Raw genomic sequence first — 25,702 nt, 5'->3', positions numbered from 1 at the left:
ATATAACTTTGAGGAGGAGAAGGAGGAGGAGAAAGGGGGCTGAAGTTGTTTAAAAAGTGGGTACAAGTTAAAACTTTTAAAAAAAATAGGTATAGGTTAAATGGGGGCGACCAAATTGGGCGCTCCGGACAATTTTTACCCATTAAGAGCATCCAACTCCTTATAAGTATAATTTTTTTTTCCTTTCTACTTTTCATGTGGGACTTTGCTCAAACATACTCAACACAACAAAAAGGCCATGGACTGGGAAGCAGCCCATGAAAGCGGTTGTAGCCTCGTGTTGAGCACAAACCAATATGGTACGAGTCATTTGGTCATATTATGATTAGGAATAGTGATTTCTGAATAAAATAGTTAAATTAACCAAGGAGGACTTCTCCAAAAGCCCCTTAAGAAGATCAGGGTTAAAATTGAAAATAAAATTGTTTATATTTACATATAGTAAAAACAAACATATATGTTTTATACGTGTGTATCCCATTTTTAATTCAATTAAATAAATATTTACCAATAAAAACATATCCATTAAAATAACATCGTTATTTTGTACGATATTATAATCTCACATTATAATTCTAGTATAACTTATTTGCAAGTAAACGACCTAAGATAATTTTTTATATACTATAAGCACCTATTTATCTAGAGTTTAGTTTTAAGTTTATTTAATTAATTGTTACGGTAGTTTTATATGCATTGCCATTGAGATTTTCTATCTATATTTTAATGTTTCTTAAATTTATGATTATATGTTACTAATTACACCAAGTAAGGTGCATAAAAAACGAGGAGGGTAGAGCTCTGTTGGAGGGGGCACATATTAGGCAGAGATGGCAGTCTTACTTCCATAAACTGTTGAATGAAGAGGGAGATAAGAGCATTGAGCTAGGTGAGTTGGATTACTCGGAGCGACTTCAAAATTTTGGGTACTATAGACACATAAAAGTAAGGGAGATTGTAGGGGCTATGCGTAGGTTGAGTAGAGATAGAGCGACCGGGCCAGACGAGATCCTTGTGGAATTCTGAAAGAGTGTGGGTAAGGCGGGTTTGAAAATGCTCTCTAGGTTGCTTAATATCATTTTTAGGACAAAGAAGATACCTTAAGAGTGGAGGTAGAGTACGATGATTCTATTGTACAAGAACCAGGGCGATATCCAAAACTACAACAACTATAGGGGTATCAAGTTGTTGAGCCACACGATGAAAGTTTGGAGAGGGTGATAGAAGGGAGGATGAGGAGTAGTGTGTCCATTTCTAAGAACTAGTTTGGTTTCATGCTAGGACGGTCAACTACTGAAGCCATTCACATTGTGAGGAGATTGGTGGAATAGTATAGGGCGATGAAGAAGGACTTGCATATGGTATTCATTGACCTAGAAAAAGCTTATGACAAAGTCCAAAGAGAGGTCCTATGGAGATGTTTGGAGGCTAAAGGAGTGCCTGTAGCGTATATTCGAGGATCCATGACATGTATGATGGAGTGAATATATGAGTAAGTAGGGCTGCTTATCAGGTGGATTTGGTGTTTATTTACTCTTAATGTGTCACGACCTCTAAAACTGACCCAGTCGTGATGGCACCTATCGTGAAACTAGGCTAGCCGACACAATTAATTTCCTGCTCCATGCACATTACATCCTTCACCAATAACAACTCAAGTCTTCCATGATTCTTGTACACCCATAAAGCATAACACGACCCCTATCCAAAATTTCCTTTACTCGAGTCATCCTCGATCCCAACCCCTACAAGCCACAACCGATTCACTGGTATACCTCAAATTGAAAGTGATACAGCACATAACCGTGCAATCAACTAATCAATAGCAGACTCCCCCACTTGGCTCAAAGCCATAGGTCAAAACACACAGAACTCACAATGCCCATACTCCAATACCGCCATAATACCATAGTGAGATTAAACTCAACCCTTCATAAGCTCGTGCAACACAAGCCATTTAGTACTAAAAATATCTTGCGAATCTCGCTTTCACCCTCGTAAAGGTCAAGCCCACTCTTTTAAGCGATCCAAATTCAACTTGCAACACATATATTTCACCGGTACAAGAGGTCTTCCAACAAACAACAAAAGGATCACATAACTTCAAAACACTCCGCAGGAGATAACCTACCTGCTTCGCCTCAAACTAACATCTCTTCATACCCTTCCACCGTTATAGACATCACGCAATCACAAAATCTTCCTGAGTCTGACTCATATCGTAACATGAAATCTACTCCACTCCCCCAACTAAACAACATGAAAAGATCCTTCACACACCCCTAACTCGGGGTTATACATCCAATCAAGATGGAAATCAAGCACCAAATAGTTCTTTCTACCTTCAAGCAGACCATTCTCGCCACATTCAAATCATATGAGCACATCTCGCAGTCACATCATACTCATCACATAGCCATTCAGTCATCACTTTTACTAATAGGGACATTACCGAACATATAAATCCAGAAGCACGTGCTTACACAATCAACACCTCAGTGCTCAAGCTACAAGTAGAGCCCGGCCTCAAGTCCTCCAGACTGGCCCAACATCAACACACAGAAATCACATCTCGCCCCTCGATCAGGAAATCCCAATCCGTCGATGCACGACTGATACCGAGCGCTCATGCGCGCATAAGAATGCGTGGAAGGAATTTCAAGAGTTACATTTCAAGCTAAATCAATGACGCACGATAAGAATTCAAGAATGTAGGGTTTCCTAAAGGTTCTGCAGCCTCCCGAGGATAAGTACAGACGTCTCTGTACCGATCCGCGAGACTCTACTAAAACTGCTCATGACTCGTGAGACCTATGTAACCTAGGCTCTGATACCAATTCCACCGTCTGAATATAACACACCTCTAATACCCAATCACTCCACGAGGGATACTCCTAAAATTCTTCTGTGCCACCAGCAAATTCGAATATCAGCAGTCGATCAAACAAGAGAGTTCCGCAATACCAATGATGTATTATTAACTCAATCACTTTGCCCTTTCTGAAATGTATGCCCTCTTCAAGCTACATCAATTAGTAATATCATTTGCCTAATCATCAAAAACTGTCCGTGCTGCCTAAGAGTTTATGAGTTTCCTTTCAGAACTGAACTGAGCCAAAACTCACATTTGGAGAACTTTGCATAAAGCTTCTCCTCCCTCAACCGCTACAATACCACTCTCAAATGCTCCGCGTGCTCCTCCTAACTACGCGAGTATACCAGAATATCATCAATGAAAATGATAACGAACGAGTCGAGATAAGGCCGGAACACGCTGTTCATCAAATGCATGAACGCTGCCGGGGCGTTGGTCAGCCCAAAAGATATCACAAAGAACTTATAATGACCATATCGGGTCCTGAAAGCTGTCTTCAAAATATCCGAGTCCATGATCTAGGGGCGAGATGTGATTTCTGTGTGTTGATGTTGGGCCAGTCTGGAGGACTTGAGGTCGGGCTCTGCTTGTAGCTTGAGCACTGAGGTGTTGATTGTGTGAGCACGTGCTTTTAGATTTATATGTTCGGTAGTGTCCCTATTAGTGGAAGTGCTGACTGAATGGCTATGTGATGAGTATGATATGACTGCGAGATGTGTTCATATGATTTGAATGTGACGAGAATGGTCTGCTTGAAGGTAGAAAGAACTATTTGGTGCTCGATTTCCATCGTGATTGGATGTATAGCCCCGAGTTAGGGGTATGTGAAGGATCTTTTCATGTTGTTTAGTTGGGGGAGTGGAGTAGATTTCATGTTACGATATGAGTTCAGACTCAGGAAGATTTAGTGATTACGTGATGTCTATGACGGTGGAAGGTATGAAGAGATGTTAGTTTGATGCAAAGCAGGTAGGTTATCTCCTACGGAGTGTTCTGAAGTTGTGTGATCCGTTTGTTGTTTGTTGGAAGACCTCTTGTACCAGTGAAATATATGTGTTGCAAGTTGAATTTGGATCACTTAAAAGAGTGGGCTTGACCGTTACGAGGGTAAAAGCGAGATTTGCAAAAGATTTGAAGTACTAAATGGCTTGTGTTGCACGAGCTTATGAAGGGTTAAGTTTAATCTGACTATGGTATTATGGCAGTATTGGAGTATGGGCACCGTGAGTTTTGTGTGTTTTGACCTATGGCTTTGAGCCAAGTGGGGGAGTCTGCTATTGATTAGTTGATTGCACAGTTATGTGTTGTATCGGTTTCAATTTAAGGTATACCAGTGAATCAGTTGTGGATTGCAGGGGTTTGGATCGAGGATGACTCGAGTAAAGGAAATTTTGGATAGGGGTCGTGTTATGCTTTATAGGTGTATAAGAATCATGGAATGACTTGAGTTGTTATTCGTGAGGGATGTCAGTGCAGAGGCTCCTAGTATTGATTCAATTCAGTGGCTTTTTTGGGGCACGTGGTGTCCAGTGAGGGTATTCAGGTTGATTCGAAGAAGATAGAGGCGGTTCAGAGTTGGTCCAAACCGTTCTCAGCCACAGAGATTCGCAGTTTTCTTGGATTGGCGGGTTATTACCGTCGGTTCGTTCAGGGATTTTCATCTATTGCATCACCCTTGACCAAGTTGACTTAGAAGGGTGCTCCATTCCAGTGGTCGGATGAGTGTGAGGCTAGCTTTCAGAAGCTCAAGACTGCCTTGACCACGACTCCAATGTTAGTTTTTCCATGAGCTTCAGGTTCATATATAGTGTATTCTGATGCTTCGAGAGTGGGTATTGGATGTGTGTTGATGCAGGAAGGTAGAGTTATTGCTTATGCTTCTCGTCAGTTGACGCCCCATGAGAAGAACTACCCTGTTCATGATTTGGAGCTGGCTGCCATTGTTCACGTGTTGAAGATTTGGAGGCATTATTTGCATGGTGTGTCTTGTGAGGTGTTTACTGATCATCGTAGCCTCCAGCACTTGTTCAAGCAGAAGGATCTCAATTTGAGGCAGCGGAGATGGTTGGAGCTGCAAAAGGACTATGATATCACTATTTTGTACCATCTGGGGAAGGCCAATGTATTGGCCGATGCCTTGAGCTGGAAGGCGATAAGCATGGGCAGTCTTGCATTTATTCCGGTTGGGGACAGACCCCTTGCAGTTGATGTTCAGGCCTTGTCCAATCTGTTCGTGAGGTTGGATATTTGGAGCCTAGTCGGGTATTGGCTTGTGTAATTTCTCGGTCTTCCTTGTTTGATCGCATCAGAGTGCGCCAGTATGATGATCCTCACTTGCTTGTCCTTAAGGATAGAGTTTAGCACGATGATGCCAGAGATGTGACCATTGGTGATGATGGGGTGTTGAGGATGCAGGGCCTGATATGTGTGCTCAATGTAGATGGGCTTCGGGAGTTGATCTTAGAGAAGGCCCATAGCTCGCAGTATTCAATTCATCCGGGTGTCGCGAAGATGTATCGGGATCTGAGACAGCATTATCGGTGGAGGAGGATAAAGAAATACATTGTGGGATTTGTAGCTCGGTGTCTCAATTGTCAGCAGGTGAAATATGAGTCAGCAGATGGATATTCCAGAGTGGAAGTGGGAGCGGATCACCATGGACTTTCTAGTTGGGCTACCACGGACTTTGAAGAAGTTCGATGCTATTTGGTTAGTTTCTACGGATAGAGAGAGGATCAGGAGGTTCGTTGATGGCCTCACATATCAGCTTCGGATTCTCATGACCATGGAGAGGGTGTCAGGTGCTACTTTTGAGGAGGTTGTTGATATCGCTCGCGAGATTGAGTTGGTTCGTCGCCAGGAGCGAGAGGAGAGGGAGGCCAAGAGGCCTCAGTGATGTCAATTTCAAAGTTCTCAGCAGGGTCGTGACATAACGGTTCGGCTTATCCGTTATCGGCTTTTAAATGTTAATATCTACTAGCCACCCGGGCGAATTGATATCGATTTAGCTATTATCGGGCGGTTATTAGGCAGTTTATCAGCCTAGTTGAATCTATATTACAGAGGACTATTTTGGTCCTCCATGTTACATTGTTCCCACCATTTTCACTTTGTATAGTTTCATCCATGCTATGAGTCACTGCAACAAGAAAAGAAAAGGAATGAAAATAACAAGTTCCTTAACGGATATTTAAATAGAAACTGTCAAACATCGATCTTAAAACAGCACAAGGCAGACAAGGCAACAGTTGGGATGTTAATTTCAAATGAAATCTCAGTGATTGGAGATCCGCGAAATAGCTGAATACTTTGAGATGCTCTCTAATTTTAAAGGTGTAAACAACAGTGAGGACCAGGTTTTTTGGAAAAGGGAAAATAGATAGTATATTCACTATAAAGGCATGCTACAATATGTCTATGAATGAGGCAAACCATTTATCAAACAATCCTTGGAAACAAATCTAGAATACTAAAGCTCCTGCAATGTTATTTGCCTAAAATATTAGGTGTAATGACACGATCGGTCGTTTTGAGCTCTAGCACCCCGTTCAGCAGTATGAGGCCATGAGTAGGTTCATTTCAGGTATTATGACTTGCACGCGTGGTCGGAATTGAATTTCGGGAAGTTCGGAGTTGACTTGGAGAGGAAATTCTCATTTCGGAAGCTTTAAGTTAAGAATTGACTAGGATGGGATTTCAAAGTAAACAACCTCGGAATCGGAATCTGAAGGTTCCAGTAGGTTCGTACGATAATTTCGGACTTGGGTGTATGCCCGGATCGGGTTTTGGATGACCCGGGAGCGTTTTATCGCCTATTGTGGAAGTTAGCATTTGGGAGGAAATGCAACTGAACTCAGCCAAAACTCACACTTAGAGAACTTGGCATATAACTGACTATCCCTTAGAGTCTGAAGAACCACTCTAAGGTGCTGCTCGTGCTCCTCATGGCTGCGGGAATATATCAATATATTATCAATGAAAACTATCACGAATGAATCCAAATAAGTCCTGAACACTCGGTTCATCAAGTCCGTGAAAGCTGCTGGGGCATTCGTCAATCCGAATGACATAGCCAAGAACTCATAATGCCCATACCGAGTGCGGAAAGCTGTCTTAGGGACATCGGATGCCCTAATCCTCAACTGATGGTAGCCAGATCGCATGTCAATCTTGAAGAATACCCCGGCACCTTGAAGCTGGTCGAACAAATCATCAATCCTCGGCAGTGGATACTTATTCTTGATCGTTACCTTGTTCAATTGCCGGTAATCAATACACAGTCTCATTGACCCATCCTTCTTCTTGACAAATAACACCGGCGCACCCCAAGGTGAGACATTGGATCTAATGAAACCCTTCTCAAGCAAATCTTGTAACGGTTCCTTTAACTCTTTCAACTCCGGCGGGGCCATACAATACGGCGGGATAGAAATGGGCTGAGTGCCCGGAGCCAAATCAATGTAGAAGTCAATATCCCTGTCGGGTGGCATACCCGGCAGGTTTGAAGGAAATACCTCAGGGAGCTCACGAACAATGGGCGCAGAATCAATAGAAGGGATCTCGACACTAGAATCACGAACATATGCCAAATAGGCCAAACACCCTTTCTCGACCATACGTCGAGCCTTCACATACGAGACAACACTGCGAGTAGAATGACCAGGAGTCCCTCTCCACTCTAAACGAGACATACCCGGTAAAGCTAAGGTCACAGTCTTGGCATGACAGTCCAAGATAGCGTGATAGGGTGATAACCAGTCCATCCCCAATATAGTATCGAAGTCAACCATGTCTAAAAGCAACAAATCTACACGAGTCTCCAGACCCCCAATCACCACAACACAAGAATGATGGACTCGATCAACCACAATAGAGTCACCCACCGGTGTAGACACATAAACAGGAATACCCAATGCATCACTAGGCATGAACAAATACGGGGCAAAATAGGATGACACATACGAATACGTAGACCCCGGATCAAACAACACTGAAGCATCTCTATCACAAATAAGAGCAGTACCTGCACATCCACCTCTAATACCTTTACCTCCACCTCTAGCATCTCTACCTCCACCTCTAATACCTCTACCTCCCCCTCTAATACCTCTCTCTGAGTGATGTGGAGAAACTTCTCCAGAAATAGCTGCGTGAACTGTTCTCAAGACAAAGCTGATGCCCTAACTGATATAGCCAATCAATAATCTCTCCAATAGGTCTTGGCGGATCCAGACAAGCAAAAAGTGGCAAAATCGACCCCATTGATCTCCACGATCCCCATATTCCCGAGAACCTTATGACAACTGTCTAGATAATCATGGGGATCCTCAGTAGATGTACCGCTAAATGTAGTGGTGAAGAGCCTGATGAAACTTATCCAACCTCCACAAAGTCTCCGAAGACGTAGCTGATCTATCACTGGTCTGTGCTGCTGTTCGGCTGAAGAAGCGGTACATGACCTCGCCATTCGCGAAAGGACAAGAGTGGAGGTTTCAATTTAGCATTGAGAGAACAAAATCGCACGACAGGGAATAATAGAAGTGAAACTTTTCCTAACTCTGTAGCCTCTGGGGGATCAATACAGACGTCTCCGTACCGATCCCTCAGACTCTACTAAGCTTGTCTGTGAACTGTGAGACCCACGTAACCTAGAGCTCTGATACCAACTTGTCACGACCCGGATTTTCCACCCTCGGGTGTCGTGATGGCGCCTACTAATGTGAGCTAGGCAAGCCAATTATTGAACCATCTTCCTTTTTACCAATTTTATTCTCTTTAACAAATACGAAAAATTAACATTTGAACAACGGAACATAACATAAGCGGAAGAAAACAATAAACCATCTGAGCATGAATATCTTTTACAACTATTTGAGTCTCAACTACCCAGAACTGGTGTCACAGTTTCACAGACGGTCTAAGAATACTACAAGTAAAGGTCTGAAAGAATTAAATACAACACTATCTCTGGAATTACATGTAAGAAACAGGAAAGTAAATAGAAAGAGATGCCAAGGCCTACGGACATCTGCAGGGCTACCTCGGGTCACCTGATGAACAAGGGTCAACAATCACACCGCGGTCCGAAGTCTACAACACTGGGGTCTGCACAAAAGAGTGCAGAGTATAGTATCAGCACAACCGACCCCATGTGCTGGTAAGTGCCTAGCCTAACCTCGGCGAAGTAGTGACGAGGCTAGGACCAGACTATCAAATAAACCTGTGCAGTTATATGATATACAACGGAAAGTAAAGCAGAAATAAGCAAGTAGAGATGGGAGGGGGAAACATGCTCCGGGGAATAACATGTAAAAACAGAATATCAAAAGAAATATAAAGGAATCAAAATCCAACCCCTAACAAGAGTAAGGAAAACAAGGCAGATTTCACTTTCTTTTCACATCTTGTGGTAGGCGTACCACCCGCTCCCATTTCATTATATCTTGTGGTAGATGTACCACCCGCTCCCATTTCATTATATCTTGTGGTAGGCGTACCACCCGCTCCCATTTCATTATATCTTGTGGTAGGCGTACCACCCGCTCCCATTTTATTATATCTTGTGGTAGGCGTACCACCCGCTCCCATTTTATTATATCTTTGTTGCGGCGTGCAACCCGATCCGTATATAATATTGTTGCGGCGTGCAACCCGATCCATATATAATATCTACAATTATAACGAGAGTCTCGACAAGGAGTCAATAAGGTCTACACTAACCCGGCGAGGGATTCGACAACATAAGAAAATATGACCCGGCAAGGAAGAAACAGCTATAACCAAACTTAACCCAACAACGAACAAACAACTATAACCAACTTATTCCAACATCTAACTACTCCAACCATAACTCAACTTATTCCAACATCCAACTACCTCAGCTATAATCGAACTTGTCACAACACCTAACTACCTCCGCTATAACCAAACTTATTCCGACACCTAACTACCTCAGCTATAACCAAAATCCCTACCCAACACAAAGAATCATCAACCTAAGCATCCGAAACATCAATTAAGAACACAATGCAAGGGGACCACAACTCAACAATAGCCCGGCAAGGGAGCAACATAATGATCTCTTCTCTTACTCACTTTTACTTCACAGTTCACTTCACAACTCGAGCCAATGCTCTAGAGGTTCAACTGTCACTTATACTTTCACAATTCGTTCTACAACTGGAGCCATCGCTCCTCAATGTTCATAAGTCACAATCCTTTCCACAACTTTACACAACAAATAGAAATACTCACCAAGGCATGAATAATACAACGAAGTCATGAAAATCACAATATAAGACTCACGGTCATGCTCGACACCAACGTATAGATACTCGTCACCATGCCTATACGTCGTACTCAACAAGAAACAAATAGCAAATAGGACACAACTCCTAATCCCTCAAGCTAAGGTTAGACCAAACACTTACCTCGAACTTCCACGGCCAGCTCAAGCCTCAAACACTGCTTTTCCTTTCGAATTCGGCTCCAAATCAATTGAATCTATACATAATCGACTTAATAACATCAATAAATGCTAAACAATTCAATTCCAATGCTTAATTATAGCTTTCTAATCATTCTTCCGAAAAACCCAAAAATCGACCCCGGGCCCGCTTGGTCAAAACACGAGGTTCGGACCAAAATCAAATCACTCATTCACCCAGGAGCCCAAATATATAATTATTTTCAGAATTCGACCCCAAAACGAGGTCTAAATCACAATTAATCAAAAAGCCCTAGTTCTACCCAAATCCCTAATTTTCTACCTTTAATTCCATGTTTTAAGCCTAGAATCTAATAGATGTTGATGAAAATGAAAGAAAACTAGTTAAAGATTACTTACCCCAAGAGGTTTTGGTGAAAGAATGCTTCAAAAATCGCCTAAGAACCTTGGAGAAGAAAGAGTTTGTGAAATTTTGGTAAAATCCCGTAATGGGTTCTGTTTTTGGTCTTTTAAAATAACTGGGCAAAATGGCCTATGCGATCGTGAAGAATGTAATGCGATCGCATAGTGTAAGGAGAAAATGGTCATTGCGATCGCGAACAGAGCACTGCGATCGCATAGAAGAAACAGGCTGGGCATTGCGATCGCGAATAGCACTATGCGATCGCATAGAGGAAAATATAGGACCTCTCAGACTTAACACTATGCGATCGCATAGAACAAAACTGAACCCCTGAACATTACTCTATGCGATCGCGAGCCTACTTATGCGATCGCATAGTACAAATCACTGGACACCAAAAAGCTGCAGAAAACCAGATTTTTTTTCTAAGTTCAAAACACTCCGACACCTATCCGAAACTCACCCGAGCCCTCGGGGCTCCTAACCAAACATACGTACTAACTCAAAAACATCATACGGACTTATCGGTGCAATCAAATCACCAAAATAACCTCAATAACAATGAATCAAACCTCAAAATCAAGAACTTTTTCTCAAACTTCATCAAGTTTCCAATTTAGGATTTCAAGTCCGAATCACGTCAAACGACGTCTGTTTTTCACCAAATTTTACAGAAACATCTTAAATCATATATAAGACCTTTACCTGGCGCCGGAACAAAAATACGGGCCCGATACCAATACGTTCTAATCAAATTTCATTTCAATTTTCCTTAACAATTTCAGAAAAACAATTTCCTTTAAAAATTCATTTCTCGGGCTCGGGACCTCGGAATTCGATTTCGGGCATACGCCCGAGTCCCATATTTTCCTACGGACCCTCCGGGACTGTCAAATCACGGGTCCGGGTCCGTTTACCCAAAATGTTGACCAAAGTCAAATTTATTCATTTTAACATCAAAACTTAGCATTTTTCACAAATTTTCATATTTAAGCTTTCCGGCTAAGCGCCCGGACTGCGAACGCAAATCGAGGCGACTCTAAATGAGGTTTTCAAGGCCTCGGAGACACGGAATTCAATTAAAAGCAAGTGATGACCCTTTGGGTCGTCACAAATACTAATTACAAAATCTGCATGTTGAATCTTTGTTCAGAAAATTGCATTAGCTGCACCAACAATCTTGGCCATAAACCAGCACACTCCTTTCCAATTGGACCAATGATAGCAGAACCTTTCATTTTCCCGTGGGATTCACAATAACACCGGCATTATCTTCCAAGTACATGAAGACACCATCCTTTCGTCGCCAAGGTTTACGTTGTCTAACAATGACAGCAGACATGACTTTCTTCCTTAAATCAGGCTTCCTTTCTTGACAGTAGCCATCACCATATACCTACAGAATATATTATTCTTTTATATATATCAGTGTAATGTATACTCATTAATTTGATACTATAACCTGCACAATGGCAATTCTAATCTATGCAGGTTGTTACGATGGGATCTCCATTGCATGTGATTGACAGCCTTGCATTTATGCTATGTTATGATTCCTTAAAAATCTTCATTGATGAGCTTACAAAGCTCAATGCTATGTGGTGGTATGTGATGCAGAGAAAGTTGCATTACCCGCCAGGGCAATGATAAAGCAACCTTAGAATTAAAGAGTGGGCAATAGGAAAGGAGGTTAGGCCAAGCAACTTATTTATCTTTTTTCTCTTTTTTTAGTTTTTTTATCATTATTATATTTTCGTAACTCTCACCCCATTATCTTCATAATCCATACTTTTAATAATCTTAATAACTCTCATGTCTTTCGTATCCACGACCCCCAAATATTTAATATGTAAATTTATGACAATTTGTATTTATCTTTGGTCCTTTATTTGTTTTAAAATTTTTATTTTCGTAACTCAAACCTCTTTAACTTCCACTCTTAATAATGTCCATAACTCCGATGCTTTTCATAACCCCCAAATTAAATATTTAATTCAAAATTTAAGATACCTTATGGTTTTCTATTTTTTTCTTTTTCTTCCTCTTTACAAATATTTTGGGTCTTCCTTTTTTCTTTACCAAAGACATTTGTGACAATTTTGATTTTTATCTATTTCAAAATCATAGTATATATAAGTACAACAGAAAAGTTCCAGATTTTATGTTGCAAGGGCAAGAGGAGGATGTCGTCATAATGATTTATTTGTTGCTTATCAAAGACATCTTTACTTCAATTATGTACAATGTTATCTCTCAACATACACAACTAACTTTAGTTTATATCTTTTTCTTCGTACAATTGGTAGCTTTAGTTTATATCATTTTAATTAGAGTATTATATAGTTTAGTACTATTTAGATCTTTATCAATTAGATGACACTTACATAAACTTCATATAATACATAGAAGTATCTGCTCAAAATAAACCAAAATTATAAAATTAACCCAACAGTAATATGCTATATAAGTGTTTTTGCTCTCATAAAAAGAGGGATAATATCTAAATTAGTCTTTAGCATAATGGTCTTTTGATGAATTATGTATGTTCTATAAAACCGCGCGAACCGCGGTCAAATTTACTAGTTATATATAATAGAATAAAATTAGTGTACAGCCAAACCTCTCTATAACAGCCTCGTTTATTCCGGATATTTTTGAATGTTACAGCGAATTGGTATTATAGAAAACAAATATTATAATATAACATGAGATTTGGTTCCAGAAAAACTTGGCTTTTATAGAGAAGTGTTGTTATATAAGGATGTTGTTATAGAGAGGTTTGATTGTATATGAAACTAAATGCATGAAAAAATATCTAGTAAACCATGTTCTTCCGTTCCATCTTTGTCCTTGTCAAAGGCCCAAAGACTACTCCTTTATGAAATCTTGAGGGTTGTCTATGTACCAAATTGGTGTTGGCCACAGCCACTGCCAGTATTTGACGTTATCATTGTATCGTCAGACCTCTATACGTCTACTATCCAAGTCAAAGAACCAAATGTCATAACCTCCCAACTTATAATAACAACAAAGAGATAGAAATATCAAGAACTAGTCTTACTTCAACATTTAGTTCCAAAATACCAACTTCAACTTTGAGTCAATACTCAATCAATACCAAATTCCGTAAAACATGATAAGAGTTGCTCAACATAACAAATAGCTAGTCTAAGCATGAACAATATGATCAAATGGTTTAATCCCAAAAACAACACATTTTCACCTATATTTTCCACCTTATACCAACTTCGACTGCTAGATTCATACATATATAACTTGAAGCGGATTGTTTGATAACGGATATCCCAACCTCTCCCCAAGGATCTGAAATATCGGTGAACCTGGAGCAGCCCAATTGAAGTATTGACCAAGTAGCTCTTTCCATGAAACTCTTTTTTTGTTGGTGGTTCTACAGTTTCAACTTTTTTCGAATAAGGTGCAGACAACTCGAATACATGTACGTCATTTTCAAGTGTCACAGCATATAACTTCTCCTCATTAAAAATAGCATCTTCGTATCCTGTCTGACCTTCGGAAACGGATGTCCATTTTTAATCTCCAAGTTTGCAGTAGGCCAACCAACGATGAACACCATAGATAGCTCATAGCAGCAACCATAAAATTACAAGCTTGAGAAAAGAAAGCTTCAGTACGGCCATTCCAGTTTTTAAGCGCATATTCAGAGCCAAACTTCTTCGCACAATACTTTCTTACATCAGGGAACTTATTCCTCGGTGGAAGGGTGACTTGAACCCTAGTGAGTGGGTTAAAGAGAGAGATTTTGGAATATATCTATTGTATATAACATTGAAGGAATTTCGACGAATTGGTGTCGGATGACACTTCAGCCCAGGTGCCTCCACCCTGTCATGAAATGCACCAAAATATTTTAACTTCTAACCTTTTGAAAGATGGAACAGCATATATACGAATTCTCAAAAAGAGAAAAACTATAATACAATTTGCCACTCTGTTTAGAAACAGGATAAAAGAATTTAAAGGAGGAATAGTTCTCGTCCAAATAACAAAGATGACAAAAACTTGCACTTCAATCCTCACTACCTTCGAATAGATAGGACCCTCTTAAACGAAGTTCATCCGAAACTCTTTTTCTCCTATATGCTTGTTATTTTGTATTCCCCCCCAAATTAAAAAAAAACAAATAAAAGCAACTAAAATTAGTTTTCCTAAAATGCTTTATCCTTGCAATGCATCTTGGTTATGTCAATGTTACTGTCAAAGTGAAAAAAGATTAATCCTTTATTGACCAAAAAAGTAAAAGAATGAGAAGTTAGTCTTGAGTAAAATATACATCTAGCGATTAGCAGCCCAAAACTAGTCCAAAATCAGGATGGTTTAAACATATCCTTCACATACGCGTCTTGTTCTTCATTTGAAATAACAAACAGAATTTAAAAGCACTTGAGAAGAAAGTACTCTTACAAGTTATTTGTTACTCAGATTGTTTTGATCTAAGCTTTTCCCGTTCTTTTGTTGCGTTCTCTCTCCCTTCAGTAGAAAAAGGACAAACTAAGCTTTCAATATAGATTTCCATAAGAGAACAATCACCAGAGTTAGTAACATATGTGTATCTGACCGAGTGATCTTTTGAACTGTATATCATGAAAGTTGATCCAAACACCACCAATATTTCACGTTTACTTGACATGAAAAAGGGTGGATACAAATATTGACCTTTTGGATACTCGATGGTAAACATCTTTACCCAAGATTCTTTAACCCCATACTCCTTCATAACCCAAGCACCTAAATAAGTTTCTTCATAACCACAAAAGACAGAAAGATCACTTCCCATCATTCCCACACACAATTCATTCTCTCCAACTAAGGGCTTCTCCAACTTTTCCCATTTCTCATTAGCTAAATCAAAAGAAATGATGTTCTTGCCCGTACGCACAACTGGACCAGAAGTAATAGTATCCCAATGAAGCTTCCCATTTACAAACAAACCTGAACCAGTTAGTTTCATTTTTTGAGAAGATCCTGAGGCATTTAATATCTCCCCACAATAATCAACGCTAGTCCAAGAATCACTCTTTAGACTATACATTTTGACCTCCACGTAATCTGAACCGCCATAATTATTAAAAATACCTATTACCTTATAATCATCATGGAACTCATCATATCCAAAACCATATACGGCATAGTTATTTATCTTCAATCTAGGTCTAAAATCAGGCAATTTCTTGCACTTTCTAATTGTTGGATTCCATAGTAAAGAATATTCGGAATAGTGGGCAAGCAAAATCAATCCATTGCAAGAACCCACAATACTGATATCTTTACTGGCATTTTTAATGGGATAAACCAAGTCAAAAACCTCGTTAACAACAGAGTCACAAAATAAAGAACTAAGAGGACAATCTTTAAATTTCCATTTAGGTCCACTAAGACCTAATATAAGCATATGGTGGGTTTCTTCCTTGTTTTTATTAGCTGATAAGCTCAGATGGGTCTTGATAAATTCAGGGCTAGAGATTATAGCAAGCCAAGATTTTGAAACAGACCTGAATTTCAAGAGAGATTTGACTGGAAGTTTTGAGAGGATTTCAGTGATGAGTTCTGGTGGAAGAGCAGGGATTGTCAAATTTGAATCTTGAATTGAATTTGATGGAAATTGAGCTCGTTTTGTGCGTTTTCTTCCCTTTGGATGTCGATTGGAGGCTGAATTTGATGGCAATTGAGCACGTTTTGTGTGTTTGCTCCGCTTTGAGTGTCGATTGGAAGCTTCGTCTCTCTCAGATTCCATTAGGGTTGCAGAAATTTGAGCTCTTTGAGCTTTTTGTTTACGAGGAAGAAGGTTTCGACATGTTTTGTGCAACTGAATTTCACTTCCTTAAATATTGTATTGTAGTGTTACTTTAAATAGTACTAATATTTTAATAATTTTTTAAATTTTATCATATCATTAAATTTATCGTCCTTATTTTTAAATAATTTTATTTTTTTATCCTACTTTTTATATAATAATTTTTTGTAGTATTAAAAGTTTATTTTTTATATTGTTGGTACATGATATTATATCTAAATATAGTATATATATATATATATATTAAAACAATTCAGTACAGTACTATACAATATCATACGGTACATTATGAAACAATACATAATAGACATTCAAACAAGTTGTTAGCACTACAACGATTAACAAACGGGTATATATTAGTATCTCACCCAACTTAATCAGTATTCACAATACTCTCTAACAAAATCAACCCCATACTCAAAAGCTCAAACTCTGAACAATTTCATACTCACTACTTAAACCCGATACCTTTGTCAAGGACGAAAGGGTATTTAACACTTCACCGTAATCTTTGTTGGTCTATATCTAAATTGCCTCGTAAAAGATTGAAGAATCGAAATCGACATTTATAAGGAAAATGAAGTGCTTTGACTGTTATACTTCAAATTGTGTCAGCGTATAGTGACATGATAGGTATATTCCTTATTGTGAATATCTTAGTTTTCTTTTAAGTAAGAGTACTACACATTTCTAAATGTTAGAGTAGTTCAAATTACGATATGTTATTTAAGTGTTACATAATAATATTTAAAAATTTGGATTAACAATATAATCATTAAAATTAAATGATTACTAAAATATCTTCAAAGGTTGTATTTTCTTATATGAAGAGTTAGAATTATACTTGCCAGATTAATACAAAGCAAGCACGAAAAAGAGCAAAAAAGGACATAACATTCAATACAATAGACAGAACAAAACCATATCGAGATCTTAATTGTACTGACTTTGGTATGATTGTACTGACTTTGGTATGATCTCCTTCAAGTGTTAGAGGTAATTTTAATACAATGCAAGATGCCAAATGAAGTTTAAGACAGGGTTAGGTGACAGCATGGTAAATGTTCAGCAAAATATGGTTTTTGAGAAATCTTGTTACTGCCAATATAGTAAAATTGTTAGGCCAAAAATCACGTGATACGCTCTTGCCACTAGACGAAATCCTCAAGAGCCACATCCCTCCTAGTAATTCCCCCAAGATAACGGTATTCCTATTAGAAAATGTTGAGAAAGTAGAATCCTCCCAAGAATAAGGAAAACATGAAGAAATAAGATTAGTAAATACTAAGGCAGCCCGTGCATGAAGCATCCCGCGTTTACGCAGAGTCCGGGGAAGGGCTGCACCCCAAGGGGATGTGATGTAAGCAGCCTACCCTGATGCTTTTATCAGTGGAAGTGGTTGATTCTACGGCTAGAACCCGTGACTTATAGGTCACACAGAGACAACTTTACTATTGCTCACCGAATAGTAAATATTAGTGCATCTTTAAGTACAACAGTCCATGATCTCCAAAGGCAAAAGTTCTATAAATGACTTCTTTATCAGTTAAGCTTTTCACTATAAGTGAACAAGTTTCTAAAAGTATAAGATTTTCTAGTAATGTGGTTAGTATATATTAGCTATATAGCAATGTGACAAATGCAGTTAGGCTGCTGCTAACAAGAATCAACGTCCAACCTCGGCCTGTCTGAAATGCTGTTTGGAATCTCTCTGAAACTAACTTAAGAATTGCAATACATGCAAAAGATAAGCTGATTGAAAACACAGCCAACTCTTTCTTTTCCAAACTCTCTTGGTCATTCACAACCTTTTCGACGTCTAATCTGCAAAAAGTTCAAAGCAAAAAACAGCAAAGAAAAATCATGTCAGACTAGAGCTAACGTGTCACAACTTACAATCGCAATCTTCTCAGTTTGAAACAAAAACACACTATATGCACGAGGTTTTATCATCCATTTCAATTTTCATTGCAGTTGTTACCAACTAGCATAGCACATACAAACTTAATATCAATCTCTCACCTGTAACCAAAATATGATTCAAACCTATTTCAGAATTTAAATTTGAAGTCTGAATTTCTATTGCAACATTTGCTCAGAGCCCCAAGCTGGCATCCTGAGTACCTAGGTCCTTGTTTCACCATTCTGACGTCTCAGCATCTTTAGTATATCGCTGAATCGGCAACAGGATATTAGGGGAACCTAAAGAACCGGATTGAAGTGAGTTTTATCATTAATATTACACTTCTTACTGATACCTACAAAGTCATTTGCCCTCATAGGGGTCCAGAAAGTGTCATGAGCTTTGGTCCTTGTAAACAAGCAATGTCAACAAGCATTCCCATCCTTTCTCTATTTACCCTTTTGTCAGCGTCAACAAAACTATTTTCATCTTATTTTAGCTGATTACGACTCAAATCGGGTATGATGCAGAAACATGTAATGTTTCAGAATTGCTTACTCTATCATTTATTTTCTGTTAGATTTTACAAGAGGATCTTTCCCGGTCACCTTCTTGTTCCATCACTAGTTAGGAAGAACAAAATAAGGAGATGGACTCTTTCTACAAACAATATTTTAGCTTCTTGATCAGTTATTCTGTGCTTTACACAAAAAATTGCTCATTATTCAATGGTTTCTCAAAATCATTTGCCAGCACATGTAGAGAAAACAGCACCAAGAATAGCAATGAAAATGAAGCTTAGTCCATATCCCCCTTAGTTAAACTCAGATGCCCCTTATGATCCAATAATAAGTAATTAGCAGGGCAATGCATTGCCTATGATACACCCAACTCAAACAGAATTCTTTAGTGAAAGTAACTGAACACCAAATTTCTCATGGTATTTAAATCCTTCTTTTCTTTTTGGTGTTGTAAAAGGTTTGCCAGAAGAAAGTACTCTAGTATCAAAAGCACCTGTATGGATGTTAATCTGGTGCATATCGACACACTTTTTAATGGATCACAGATCACACTGACTTGTAGCAGAGACAAAACAACGACGACAACAAACCTAGCTTACTCCCACAAGTGTGGAGTCTGGGGAGGGTAGTGTGTACACAGACCTTACCACTACGTGGTAAAGGTAGAGAGGTTGTCTCCGATAAACCCTCGGCTCAAGAGAAGGTGAATTAGCCGTAGCAGTGACAAAATGAACAGATTAAATTGTCACTTGGCCTGTTGAAATGCCACATTTTCTTATGGGTCACAAATCTCTCACTTATAGCACAGACAAAATGAAGAGACGTTGAATTGTCACTTGTCCATGTAATGCAATTTGACTGATTCAGTGCATCAAAACTGAATCACTACAAAATGGCCTCATTCATAGAGACTTTTGTTAACTCAAACCAAATCTTCAAACTCCCTATGACTCCGAATAAATAAGATAGTAAAGAAGATTATTCAGTTCGATGATACATTTCAATTAGGTCCTGAATATACATGATTATATATTATGTGGGGAATATAGTTATGAAAAGTTAACAGACGAACAAATGATAAGAAGCTCATAATAAAGAACACTCAAGAAATAACTTGAGCCAGAAATGCTTTATGAATTATGCACGAGTAGAATAAGCAATAAAAAATGATATCAGCCTGATGGAAAGATATATTTAACAATCAATCCAAGCACCTTTTGGGATCAACTGATTTGAAATCCATACCCTTACAGGAAATACATCATTTAATTAATGCAATGTTGTAACTCACATGAAAGCTTCCCAAGGCCATAACCATTTTGAATGAATTTCAGCTTCTCACAATTTTTGTTGTCATATGAACTCGACTCAAGGAATAACTAGAATACATGAAATGCTATATGCACGAGTAGAATAAGCAAGAAAATCTATATCAGTCTGAGGAAAGAATATTCAACAATCTATCCAAGCTCCTTCTGGATTCAATGTATTGAAATCCATATATTTACAAAGAAATATATCATTGTGCATGCATAAACTCTAAGAGTCGCTCTCATGGTTAACATCAAAGCTTCCAGTAACCATTTCAATGGATTTCAGCTTTTCCCTATTGTAGTGTCAATATGAAATCCTTAGGTTTGTAATATGCGGTTCACAATAAATGGATTTGAGATCTTTACTACTATCAAGTTCAGATATAAACAATGGAGTTTGCTGGGTAAAAATTTTCAAACCCTTGGGAGTATTTGAAATGAGCCGATCCAAATTGAAGCTTACTTCTTTTACATATGACACATAATGAAATAACACTATAACAGAACAAACATTTAGCAACTAGCCCAAACACCTTCTTCACTTTCATTCTGATGCCATCCAAACGATTAAACCCAGGTAGTCAAAATGGAAAGCATGCAACGCTTATAACTAGTTCAAAGTTCAAACAACCCGATTCATTTCTAAGATAGGAGGCATATCCATAACCAAGCCCTCTCTCTTAGGCTGAAGCCTAAAACCCTCTTCAAGCACAATCCAAAATTACAAAGCTAAGATTTTCGAGGTTAATGTGGTTTCAACTTTCAAGTATGTGTGGCACTTTGTCCTACATGACTTCCTTATTTCCAGTTGCCCCCCCCCCCCCCCCCCCCCTAAAAAAAAAAAAAATCACCACCCGCCAGTCAAACTAAATATTCTAAAGAGCTAGTTCAACAGGTACTGAAACAAGCAGTATGGTTTTCCTCGCTCGGCCAGAGCTTTATATTCTAGTTATCAACCTTACACCTTTGAACTCATGTAAGATACGGTGTACGAGGAAACGTGTAACAGACTACTATATTGCCTGTTGATTCATGATGAGTCACGGTACAAATCATTTCTTGAAAAGTTTTACCTATCTTAACCATGAAAAATAAAGAATTGAAATAAAAAAAGTCGACGTATTTTCTAGAAAAGCCAAATACACCAATGGATCAACCTTTTTCTCCAAATGCATAATGTTGCGATGCATGAAAAAACAAATTAAACCCTCTGGTTGTATTTTGCTAGAAAAATGTTAAAATACTCTTCAGAGAATAATCTGTCACCCTCATTTTTTATTGGGAACAGGGTATAAATTATGCTCAAAAGCTGCTTTCAGCTTTGTATTTTAAAAAATTAAAAAAAGCTTTGGTTTTTCTTTATTAAGGTCAGAAAACATAATCTAAAGCCGACCATTTACTCGGTGCAACATCAAGCTCCTACCTATCTTCTTAAACTTTTGAAATTCCTATAGCTTCAGGGTTTCAAGTCCTTTTAGAACTTCTATATTCAAGTTGAAATACAGTGAATCTTTGTTACCGGTAACACAAACCTTAAGAAGAAGGAAAAATGATATACAGGCGCACTTCACTAGGATAACAACAACAACAACAGCAAACCCAATGTAATCCCAAAAGTGGGGTCTGGAGAGGGTAGTTTGTACGCGGACCTTACCCCTACCTTGTGAAGGTAGAGAGGCTTTTTCTGCAATTCACTCAGATAATAAAACAAAATCAACTTACAGTACCAAGGGTACAAGTTAGTTTAGGCGGTTAAATGGAATCCACTACCTTAGCATGCGATTTCCGTTGACCAATAAATCCAATTGAGCGGAGACAGAATCTTTCCAAGATTCAAGATCACTGTTTTCTTTCTCCTGCAATGAAAAAAGAGCTTGTTTTTTAAGACAAAAATGTGTGCTTTAGTCTGCTCATTAGCAAACAACAAAGATAGTCATACACACCATATTATCTTTCCATATCAGGAGATCCTTGATCTCCAATTTGCTTTTCTCTAAAAGTTCTGAAATTTGAGAAAGTTCTTTGTCTAGCTCAGGCAAAATGTCACCTTGCCTCTTGCTCAGCTCTTTAATGTACTGCTCCAGGACAGATAAGTTCAACTCAAGCGCTCTCACCTTCTGCAACAGTATTTTCAGGACTGCATCCCCGTGAGTTCTTCCATTTGATTGCTTCCTACGTTTTGTTGTAAAATCAGGGGTAGTGGTTTCTTTCTTTGCTTCATCCAATTTAAAACTTTGCTCTACATCAAAACTTTCTACCCCTTTATTTGTCGGCTCAACCACATTTTGAACGACACCCTTTGTCTCATGGTAGTCAGAACTTGAATCTGGTATCATAGGCAGCATAGCAGTTTTATTAAAATTTTCTGTTTTATCAGCAGAAGGTTCGGGGGAACTTACAATAAGATCCTCAAGCATTTGCTCTATTGCATCAATACCATACACCTCGACAAAACTTATAGTGCAATAAAATTCAGAACCATAATGAGTGAGTAAATTCAGCTTCAAGTATCTAAGCCATTTTGGTTCGGGCAGCTTAAAACACTGAGCATGCTTGACATTTTCGGCAACAAAAGTCCCCAGCGGATTCCACGTCTCAGTTGGATATACCAAACTCCCAGATAACTCAAATTCTTTAAGCATAGATGAATAATGCTCGAAATTTGCAATTTTGACTGCATCAACTAGAGTTTCATCAGCAAGCTCAATAATGAAGAATTTCCCACCCACAGAACAAGGGTTCCTGAGATACTTATCATGATCCTTGTTCAGTACGTTGTTTGATCCTTTCGCTTCTTTATTGTGGGCCACCACTTTAGCACCCTTGGATGACGAGGCATAATTGTAAGGAGTACCGTCAGGCTCAAGCCTATGGGTTATATTTACTAACTGACTTGCTGTGCTACCTCTCTTTTCTTGCTTTGTAATGTTTCTGAATTCTTCAAGATTCGGATAGGTCAAGTGAGTTCTTCCATTTAGTAGCCGATCTTCATTACGCCTGTTATGATCTATCGGTGGCTGCATTTGACATATCAGCATATTGTAACCTAAAATAGTTGATACTACATCCTCCAATGCACTTTTTCTCTGAAGGGAATGCTCAGGGGTTGCATTGTTATCCTTAGGACTACAAGAATCATTAATCTTCACTGATATGTTGAGTTCCAATAGTACTTCAGTTTTGCAGCTTTTCTCTACACTTTCCAGAAACGGTTTAGTGGAGTTGTGAAACTCTTCATCTTTAACACTAGAATTGGTTGCAGTCTCTGCATAAGCAAGAGATGCATAACACCCATTATTACAATACATAACTCAGATTGGGCTACGACAGACCATTACTCTCTTATTTGCTATGTATAAATACATTATGCTCTACATGCTAAACTAGCCTCAACCCCACTAAACATAAGTTAGATTACAAGCGAACATGAAAAGCAAAAGAACAAACCAATAAATAATCGGAGGGAAGAAAAGAACATTACAAGCTACCAAAACCTTCACAGGAAATCGATTCTTATATGAGCTTAAATGGAACGACATGGTCAGTGAGGATATATAGCCGAACCCAACTTGCTTGGGAATAAGCCATAGTAGTTGTTTCTGAAAATGAGTCTAATAGTAAAAAAGTTACTCACGCCCCCGTCTTTAAGCCAAACCAATAAATATATAGCATGTCTCATTTTTTCTCTCTTAAACTTAAACCAAAACCATGGTTAATAATATGTGTTTCCAGCTGAATTTAAGGAAAACTCTAAGAAAAAATTTAAAATTTCAACCTTATTTTACCTTTTATCTCCATCGGCATCACCATGGGTAAAAACAAGAAACTTCAAGTACTAGAACAAATCACTTTAAAATTCATAGCTCTGACTCATAATCAACCAAAAAAATTAAGAAACCAAACCTAAGTGTCTTCAGTTTTTCTTTTTTTGGGTTTCCCACCTGGTGTCCAGTACCTGCATTGGAGCCCGACTATATCCAGATTCGCGCCGCGTAGGGCCCCATTCGGGGGAGCTACCAAGGATTTTTCCATACCCAGGACTCGAACTCGATACCTCTGGTTAAAGGAAGAGCAGCCCCATCCGCTGCACCACATCCTTCCTTTGGTGGTCACTTCAGTTGTTACTAAGCTCCACCTAGAGCTAAATTAACTAAATTTGGTACAAACACTGTGCCCAATTAACTGTAACATTTAATAGCACTGAGTTACAGTAAATGCACAATTAAGAGTATTTAGTAACCATTAACCAAGAAACTAAAAAAGGGGTCATTAGCAAATTAGCATACACATAAAAACCAATATATGGTTTTCTAATTAGCAATTTAGCATACAATTAAACAATAATTACAATAAACTAGCATGTAAGAATTAAATAAAAGAAAACCCAAATGGGAAAACGAATTTTACCTGCATTTCCGTGAACAAACTGCGAATAAAAAAGGAGAAGGGCACAGAAAAATGAAAAGAAGAGCGGCAAAGACAGCTGACGGAAGCTCTTTGTATTGGGTTCATTATGATCTTTGTATTCGACATTACGAAGTTTCTTCATTTCTCAATACTAAATTTCATCATTGTCCTAATTCTATACAAATTTTTTTTACTTTTTTTTTTTTGTGGGGGAATATGATGATTAGGAAAAAGGAGGAGAAAGATGAAAAAAAAAAAAAAAAAAAAGGAATCTTGTCTTTTGTGGAGATCAACCGCTTAAGTTCCCCAACTAGCGGAAACAACTTTTTTCTTTTTCTTTTGTTTCAATGACATTTAGAATATAAGGGCTTGTTTGGATGGATGTTATATATCGTTTTATAATGTACCGTATAATATTGTATTGTATTATGCTATATGCTCGTTTGGACATAAAATTTGATAGAAGATTTTTCCAAAAAATTTTTACTTTTTTTCGAAATTAGCGTTTGTTCATAAAATTTCCAATTTTCACTTGAAGATACATTTTGGAAATTTTCGAAAATTTGAAAAACTACAAAAAGCTGTTTTTCAAAATTTTCACTCAAATCACTCACAAAACTTCAAAAACAACCCAAACTGAAATTTATGTCCTAAACACAACTCTAAATTTCAAATACCATTTTCACTTGAAAAAACTTTCACAATTTTTTCGAATTTTACAATTCTTATGTCCAAACGCCTACTATATTATTTTGATGTATATAATATTTGGATAGATTGTACTCCTATTATTTATCGTCGTTTCATGATGTTATGCACGAACAATATGAAGAATAAACTTATAATACTATAATAAAAAAAATAAGCTACGAGGTAGAATTATTATATAAAAAGGATAGGTTAAAAGATATGAGATTATTTAATAATAAGGAAGACCAAAATGAGAGAAAAAAAATAAGAAAACAACACGAACACACCAAATCGGCCATTCCATAAAGTG

General features: G+C 38.2%; 2 protein-coding genes across 2 annotated transcripts; both read right to left on the bottom strand.

Moving 5' to 3' along the window:
- Positions 1-13,726: 13,726 nt before the first annotated feature.
- On the bottom strand, positions 13,727-16,580 carry LOC109215655 (F-box protein CPR30-like). The gene is made up of 2 exons (XM_019379764.1): positions 15,169-16,580; positions 13,727-14,589 (listed from the first exon to the last, which is right to left on the bottom strand). Exon 1 carries the CDS (start codon positions 16,496-16,498, stop codon positions 15,179-15,181), a length of 1,320 nt encoding a protein of 439 aa, XP_019235309.1. The 5' UTR covers positions 16,499-16,580; the 3' UTR covers positions 13,727-14,589; positions 15,169-15,178.
- A 1,406-nt stretch (positions 16,581-17,986) lies between these two features.
- Positions 17,987-24,972, bottom strand: LOC109215653 (SUN domain-containing protein 2). The gene is made up of 4 exons (XM_019379759.1): positions 24,703-24,972; positions 22,239-23,560; positions 22,066-22,151; positions 17,987-18,382 (listed from the first exon to the last, which is right to left on the bottom strand). Exons 1-4 carry the CDS (start codon positions 24,842-24,844, stop codon positions 18,175-18,177), a joined length of 1,758 nt encoding a protein of 585 aa, XP_019235304.1. The 5' UTR covers positions 24,845-24,972; the 3' UTR covers positions 17,987-18,174.
- Positions 24,973-25,702: the final 730 nt, after the last annotated feature.

The sequence above is a fragment of the Nicotiana attenuata genome, unplaced genomic scaffold, assembly GCF_001879085.1.
Source record: "Nicotiana attenuata strain UT unplaced genomic scaffold, NIATTr2, whole genome shotgun sequence".
In the NCBI taxonomy this organism is placed as follows: Eukaryota; Viridiplantae; Streptophyta; class Magnoliopsida; order Solanales; family Solanaceae; genus Nicotiana; species Nicotiana attenuata.
The sequence above is the reverse complement of the archived record's forward strand: the minus strand, read 5'-3'. Positions and strand labels throughout refer to the sequence as shown.

Bases quoted from the DNA above. Each gene is read 5' to 3' on its own strand.
- LOC109215655 (XM_019379764.1), bottom strand. From the start codon at position 16,498: ATGGAATCTGAGAGAGACGAAGCTTCCAATCGACACTCAAAGCGGAGC.
- LOC109215653 (XM_019379759.1), bottom strand. From the start codon at position 24,844: ATGAAGAAACTTCGTAATGTCGAATACAAAGATCATAATGAACCCAAT. The intron at 23,561-24,702 runs GTAAAATTCGTT...TTGCTTATGCAG, and splicing joins GTTTGTTCACGGAAATGCAG to AGACTGCAACCAATTCTAGT. The intron at 22,152-22,238 runs GTGTGTATGACT...TTTTCATTGCAG, and splicing joins TGATATGGAAAGATAATATG to GAGAAAGAAAACAGTGATCT.